The sequence below is a fragment of the Trichomonas vaginalis genome, chromosome V (genome assembly GCF_026262505.1).
Source record: "Trichomonas vaginalis G3 chromosome V, whole genome shotgun sequence".
NCBI lineage: Eukaryota > Parabasalia > Trichomonadida > Trichomonadidae > Trichomonas > Trichomonas vaginalis.
Window position 1 is genome coordinate 300,260 of NC_067207.1, and position 8,367 is coordinate 308,626.

The 8,367-nt window shown below is 34.6% G+C and overlaps 1 pseudogene across 1 annotated transcript, besides 3 other annotated features; it reads left to right on the forward strand.

Annotated features, from left to right (window-relative positions):
- Nucleotides 1–3,044: part of a mobile genetic element that runs on past the window's edge.
- TVAGG3_0256240 lies at nt 1,486–2,431 on the forward strand (annotated as a pseudogene). Its single transcript has one exon. A coding segment is annotated over exon 1 (946 nt).
- A 250-nt stretch (nt 3,045–3,294) lies between the features above and the next one.
- Nucleotides 3,295–3,941: a terminal%2Cinverted (terminal inverted repeat of Maverick-1C transposon ID:TVAGG3_0256250).
- Nucleotides 3,295–8,291: a mobile genetic element.
- The last annotated feature ends 76 nt before the right edge of the window (nt 8,292–8,367 follow it).

An 8,367-nucleotide genomic window follows, 5' to 3' on the forward strand; every position in this document is an offset into this window, starting at 1 on the left:
TGGTTACATTAATGCAACAAAGATGTGTCAGCAGTTTTAGGAAAGACTTTAGAAAGCTGTTGGAAAATAAGTCCGGGAAGAGTATTATAAGGCATTTTGTGAAGAATATAGCAACCGCCGGAATTCAGACGGTTGTTTTTTATACAAAATTCATGCGGGAATTTCTGATGAAATCAAACAGGTTAGAGGAACGTATGTAGACCCAAGACTTATAAACTATATAACAATGTGGGCTTCTCCAAAATATTGCATAGCAGTTGGAAAAATTATGGACTCCATAGACAAGAAAGTTCATGAGAAATTAGATGAAGAAGAACTCGAAATACAGTGGAAAAATGCTAAACATTTGTTTGAAGAAGAAGTTTGGAAAAATGTGTTGAAAAACAATTAGAACATAGAACGCGAGATATGTTATGGTTATAGAGATTCTTCATACGAACTAGACCAATGGGAACAAGAAGATTTAAAGAGAGAATTTAGAGAATATGAACTCGCTAAGATAGCATTTGAAGCTGCAGAAAAGAAGTTAAAAGTTTTGGGGTCGTTTTGTACAAAAATATTGTGAGTAAATGAACCATTTATTTTTGTCATTAACGACACAGAAATATGTGTTTACGTTAATGCTTCGGGTTATTCAATAATACTTTATTTTTGAGAAACTGAAGGGGTCACCAGGTCACCAGGTGGACCAGGTAATTTAACTTCTATGAAAAAATAGAGACAACATGACATTTTGACAACATCACAGGAGGAAGGCAGTTATGACTTATTTTTGAAGAAACTGAAGGGTTTCACCAGGTCACCAGGTGGTCACCAGGTAATTTAACTTCTATGAAAAAATGAGACAACATGACATTTTGACAACATCACAGGAGGAAGGCAGTTATGACTTATTTTTGAAGAACTGAAGGGGTCACCAGGTCACCAGGTGGTCACCAGGTAATTTAACTTCTATGAAAAAATGAGACAACATGACATTTTGACAACATTTACGAAAATTTGATGTAGTCCAAAAATAAAGTTAGTTTTAAAATTATTTTTATTTTTTTATTCCTATATAAATGACAGCAACAAACAGCAACAGCAACTTTATCGTTTCTGATGAAAAAGTTATTGATTCATTAGTTGAGGAATTAGTTGTGGCAGAAACTAAAACCCTCAACGAAGAATTGGTGAAACATGATTGAATTTACATACTACCTCAAACATGATGGAGAAGAGGAAGGAAAAACTGGTACAGCTTTATTATGTAAATAAAATTTCAAAATTAACGATTATAGATGTTTGATATCAATAAATCATACAATGATGAACTTAAAGAAACAGTTTAGAAAAGACATTTTTATCAAAACTTTCGGATAAAGATTTATCGTTAAAACCGCTTCAGGAGGTCTTCACATTTATATGCAACAATAATTTCTTTCTATTCAACCTCGAACAGAATGATTAAAATGTTATTCCTGCAATGATTATGATATCGATATCATGACTTCTATTGATGAATCAAAGCGTTCATTAGTAGTGTAATGGCTGATTCAAGAGTTCGCAAGAATGCCATCAGAACCAATCAATACATACTCATTCATTCGTGGAAGTTATGATTCAACATTAACTAGAACAGTAGAATGAATATATTAAATGATTTGAATATTAAGGTTAGAGTGAGACAGAAGAATGAAGAAATAAAGAGTATAATGAATGAAAACAAAGATGTAAACATTGACGATAAACTTGCTCAGAGCATAGTCGATGGCATGTGTGATTTGAAATACATAATGATGGTGGAAACATGAATTTTAGAAAAAGAAGTTACATTATTCACACTGTTTCAAGCTATTAGATTCTGTTACCTAATCATTTAATTAAATGAAGCATTACGACAAACGTTTATAATTTCTGCAGCCTTAACAAGAAAATGCAAAAAAGTAATTTTTGAAAAAAGCACGTAGTAGATATGCATATTTTAATGACTTCTCCATTTGTTTTTGGTGAAGATTCTAAAACTATATCAAAAAAGAATATTATGATGAATCATTATCAGTTTACCTTTATTACGTAAGCCAAAAAATAACATTTGATATCAAACTTGATGACTCGTTTTGAATAACAGCAATTAGACGCAAGCTGAAAATCATCAGTATAAAAACAGTTCTGAAGTAATTGAGGATTTATCACGTGTAATCCGTTTTGAGATTATGGAAACAAATATTTCATTCAAAAGGACTACAATATCCACGACAAAATGAATCAAATATCATTCGTTCTTCAATCAAACATGAAAGAGTCACTCAAAATGATTAAATTATTTAAAGAAGAAGGTTAAACCATACAGCATGGATTTTACTACTAAATCAATTATCCTCATTAACGTTAAGGGTGTTGCTTTTAAATCTGATTCCCCAGATGTTTTCTCAACGTTCAGGGTTTATAAATACAACATTCTTGAAAAAGCCTTGATTACTCAAAAATTGAGATGTTTTATGGATTTCATTAAAGAAGCCATTCTGTGATAATAACGATGAAGTGTATAAAATCTTCTCGGTGGAATTGCATTCAATGATCTCGAAACAGCCTGGAATCAAGAATAAACAGCCAATTATTTTGACAAGCGACTTCCAGGGAACAGCGTAAAAAACAGTATTTCAGACATTATCTCTGAACTCCTCGCTGGGTTATTCATGCTTGTAAAAACATTACCGACAAATAACTGAGCTAGACGGGGTAATTTCAACCTCAGATAGTTTGAGAGATAAAATGATTTCTTTACCTTTGAATCGAACTCAAAGAATGTAGGAGGAAAGACGACTCGCAAACTTCAACGCTTCTGAATATCAATTAATAACGGATACAATCGAGATTAGAATTAATGATAAAGAATCGAACCAGGCAAGAAACAGGCTCAGAACGTTGCAAACTTCATTTTCTAACTTAAAACAACGTGCGTACCCTGTCAAGAAATTGAAGTTGGAGACAGCAAGATAAATGTAGTTGTAGAGGGTTATGGTAAATTAAGGCGTCAATTAGTTGATTACTTCAAGAACTTTAATGGATTCATTGCACTAAAGAATTTTATGCATATAACCTTTTAACATATTTGTTACTGCAATATGACCTTTCATCATTTAATGTTACGAATCATACGATGACTGAAACCGCCTAGCAAACAAGATTATCATATACTCGACATTATCAACAAATTCCTTCTTAGATGTATGAGTTAGTATGGTTAAAGTCGGTGTGTCGGCGGGCACTGCGCTTTCACCGTACAACACACTTAAGGAAATTGTGACCACTTTTACCAAAACCCCGTTAACGTAATATTTACAACACAACAAACGACCAACACTAACCTTAACCTTAAATATTGTACAAAGCCGGCCAACCATCTCATCTTGCACTAACGTTTATTCTCACTTACACCAGAACTCACTAATGTAAAGAAATAAAACGTGTCTACATACTCCCGTTCTCACTTAACGACTTCACTAATGTTCTCATTAAATTATTCCATCCAATCATCTTCATCATCAGTTTAACACCCTATTGTAGTCATACTTAGAAGCCATAAACTTCTCTAACTTTCTTACAGTACAATTTACTACTTACCTTCGTGCATCGTATAGGTTGTAACTGATATATACATTTTCTATCTTTATACACCATGTCAATGAATGAAAAGTCAACTTGTCTCGGATGATTCTGAAGAACAATGTTATGCTCCAGGAAGGAAGAATAAAATGGTTTTAAATGTATGTTTTGTAATATACTGTGGGGAATTCGAATGAGTTGCTTTTAGTCTGTCATTTACATTCCAAAAATCAAAATAAAAATAAACTAAAACACTAATGATACTCACCCAAACCCTCACACGTATGAAAAACATAGAGCGCAACAATAAATTTAGTGAAGGGCAGCTGGTGGAAATCTCACTCTTATTTCACATTATTTTCACCTCATGAAATTCATATTGCGCTTTATAAACTGCTCTTCCTTGTATATTCTGTTTAGTTGCTTCTTCACGTCTGGCTCCAAGCCTTGGACTGTCGTTTCTCTTCGTTCGTCGCGTAATGATACCATTACTTCTACCATGTCAATGCGGTCAAAATGGTCTGTTCGTTAAGGGTTTCCATACAGACCATGAGCGGACCATACGGAGAACACTGCTTGGCTGGAGAAGGAGTTCCATCGACCTCTATTTAAATGCATTGTTTCACCTTTCATCTGGGTTCATTAAAGTCTTTGACTCGTCGTGTTTTGAAAACTCATCGTTCCTGTTCTCTAAAGATTTTCCGACTCAGTCGCAACCAAATTGCCGATGCTTATTTATGAGCCCATTATTTTATATTAATCTTAACTTCTTTGCGAAAACCCAGCCTCCACATCTTTCCCTTTACTGTGCATTCTAGATGTCTTCGAAACCCTTCCTCCACTCATTATATTTAACTGCGTCATAAGCTCCAAGTGCTTTGGCTCCAAATCTAATGCATCTCGTCTCCATTGCGGCCTAAAGCTGCCCATGAGCTACATTTACACATATTAAAATCACTCTCTCTTCAAATGATTATCTCATAAAGTTCTGCGTTACTGGAGAAAGTCAAATGCAAACCATAAGACAACATTCTCACGGGCTTCGCCCTCACCGCTTTGCAAGGTCTATCTTAACTTCTTTCTTATTCTCATCTATTCGCTTTCAAAATGTCATCTGAACAATTGCTACAATCTTCTACAACACTAGTTATTTCATCATGACTGCACCTTCAAGAACAAGCTCATTTAATAGGCAATTAAAAAATCATCTCAAAGAATGAAGTCCATCCTTTCCATCTTGAGGTAGCACCAACATCTTTCATTGAAGAAGGTTCGACAAGTCTATGTTAAACTTACTGACAAAAGTTTGTTATACTATAATGCTTTCGGTGGGCGAATACATGTAGTTTTGAAAGAACATAAATAGATTCTTCAGCAAATTCACTTATTACTGGATTTTTATAACAATGTTCTCACGAGACCAATACCCTCACCAATTGACAATCTTGTAAGCAATTCGCTGCTGAAACCTTCTACTGTAAACATCGATAGTAACATTCCACGAAGGTTCTCTATTGGACATCGTGAGTCACTGAATTTAAATGATTTTCTTAAAGCAATCGTTCATTATCTAACCATGCAATACTTTTGAAGTTTTCATTCGAACATATACATCGTTGCTTCATTAAATGTAAAACCCTGACTTCTTTGCAGAGATGACTTTAAAATCTATTGAGTTTGTTTCAAATTTATATGCTATGGTAACTTCTGAAGGTAATGAGGCCCTTCCGCAAAGTAAGTTTTCTCTCACTACCGTTTGAGCGTGTGTTAAAAACTTTTCATGTCATCTCCGTGTCTAGGTTCACATTACACAGCAATGGGGAAAACTATCTTGCTTCTTGTTTCATCATTTTATACCTCAAAAACATGAAAGCTTCTTCAATATATTGTCCTTCCTGCTGGAAATACTTCGAACCTGTCTGATTTCAATAGCTTTTCCTCACTCCTACATACTCTACCCAGTGTCTTGGATATTCATAAGTATACTGACTTTCTTGAATTTTGTGGTTCTTCGCATAACGTGTTCATCAGTCAAACAGACAAACCATCTTTATACTCTTGTCAGTTTAGACTCGGTGCTATGTTCCTGAATATTTCTGACTTTGCATTTTTAAATGGAGATAAAATGAAAGCATTTAATACATGACGTAGATGAAAGACATGAATGAAACTCAGACAAACTTTAAACTCTTCTCTCATTCTTCCTTTCAGCAAAGCATTATGAATTCTGTTCAAATGGTGTATTTCTATTGTGGAAAGATGGTGTTCAGGTTAAGACATTTAACCTCATTCCGTCATATACTCAATAACAGAGCGTTTAAAGTCAAGATTCATATATGACCAAATCATTATATCAGGCAACTTCAGACTCTATTGGACTCAACAGCGAAAACATTTATGTCAAAAGTTCAAGGCATCTGTCGTTAAGTTCCAGGATAAGCGAACTTCATGAAATTTCTTCAACGTTACGTTCGACGTTAAAGAGGAAATTATTATGCCATCGCTTGAATTTATACAGTCAGGAATGCAAAAAGACTCAGAATAGAGATGGAAAGAATTATTGACAAACACCACTTACGTCAATACTCAGGAGTTACGATATGAACGACCTTACAAACTACATTTCTGTCAAAACTTTCAAAATACCCCTTCAAAAAAGTATCCTCAAATACTCTGCTACGTGTTTGCGACCGACTGTCAACCAGCCGCACTGGAAAAAGGTTTAGTGTCAAAGCCTGAACTCAACCTTAGCTTAATATCATTTACTAAAGTCAGACATTACACTTAACTGTTAGCAATACTTATGCCCAAAACATCGGCGCCGTTTTCTTGCTTTTAAAACATTAAAAACTCTTCATAATGAACTTCGTTATCTTGTACACACTCTGGCTACTTCTCACGCATCACTGACATGTAGTGAACTCCATTTTGGAAACAGTCAGGTTATAACATTACCTTTTGACAGAAAATTTTGGAAGCATATAAGTCTCTCATCTCTCCTCGTTTCATACCTAGAGATTCATTATATGACCTAATACCATTAAGCAAAATATTTCCATGGGAAACGACCAACATTGTGGTTTAAAGTTTAACCTTCCAATTGACTGATGGTAAAACAAATTCCATGCATCTCTGTCGCCAATTTACTGCTTAATAATTTTTGCTGGTCCATTACATATCACTCCATCTTCCCCATCCGTAGCTTCATTGAGGATATGCTTAGAATAGCTGTTCTTAAATGAAGGCTTTTCACCTGTTGAGGCATAAACTCTATAATTTCTGCATACTTTATCGTTCTAGAACCTCCTGACATCATTACATTTAAATTTTTATAGGCTTCCACCCTTTTTCAGTTCCTTGCTTCTTCCCTTGCTCTTTTGTCAGTAGTTTCTACATCTTTATTACACAGCACCTGTCTCCAGTGATTCAACAAATATTTTCTATTCTTAGCTTTACATTCAACGCCTTGTCGAGTATATTGTTCATTTCATAATATAAAAGTTTTTATTCTATATTTGAAATGAGAAGCAAATCCCATCTTAGCTTGGTGCCGTTAATGTTCCAATTGAACCAACATCAAATGTTGACTCACGAACGACAAAAATAATTGTATTAAAGAACTATAGTTCGAAGTTTGAAAGAAAAAGAACCAGAACTGAATCCGTGAATTTAAACTCAGCTTCAACGCTAAACGCTAATCAATGTTAAGTTATAGATATCACACTGGACCAAGTTTCTTTCAAGAGAAGCCAACGACAACCACTTACACAATGTTCAAACAACATCCTCAGATTAACGTAGACCATTACCTTCTTCATTATACCAAACAATTTTACTCAAAAGACGGATAAGAAGCTTTTGACCAAATCTTATAAGCAAGAACACAAATAATTCTTAACAAAGGAGGACTTGAAAATGTTATATCACGAATAACAGGGAAACACCATGTGTCATTGACTATCTCGACCTGAAATGAATGCGTTGGTCAAACGCCACCATTCATGAAATAGGTACATCCGCATCATTGAAACACAGGAACTACAGGAGTTTGTAGTTTAAGTATAAAATATTCGAACGAGTATACAAAACTTTCGAACAGAATTATAAGCTTTTTTGCAAATATGTTTTTAGTAAATTAAAGCAATTGTAATATTCTATCCAAAACTCTTCAAACAGTATTCGAACTCATTTCTAATGCAAAACCCTAATCTTATTGACTTGGTGCAGTTTTCACTAACACCAATATAGCGCTTTGCGCTGCGGCGCCTTTGGACGCCTTTTTCTGTTCTCTTGACTGACATAAACTAACTCATTTGTTTCATGCAAACAGCAATAAACCAAAGTTCGATGACCTAATAGCATAACATCCATATTTATATTTTTAGCTCTGAGTTCGCTGTAAAGCATGTTGCATTAATCATATTTTCTAAAAGTCAAACTTCTAACGTCATATCTCGGCCACCTGGTCGCCTTCAGTTCTACAGGGCTCTCCTCTTGAAAGATCAAACATAGTCTGCAATTGCATGTCTTTTCAATTATGGACTAATGCGAACCCATCTGTACCTTAAATGAGTTACTATGACAGGAACGTTGGATTGATGACAATTGAAGTTGGGACTGCATAAACAGAAGGATTTATATCTACTGAAAACGCTATTACGATTAACTCCTGAATACCGTGTGACATTAGCTATTTTTGACGCGTCACGTAATAAGATCAGATACCAGGTCAACTACGTATGGAAGCCAGATTTTCATCTCAATGTTTTGTACAAACTT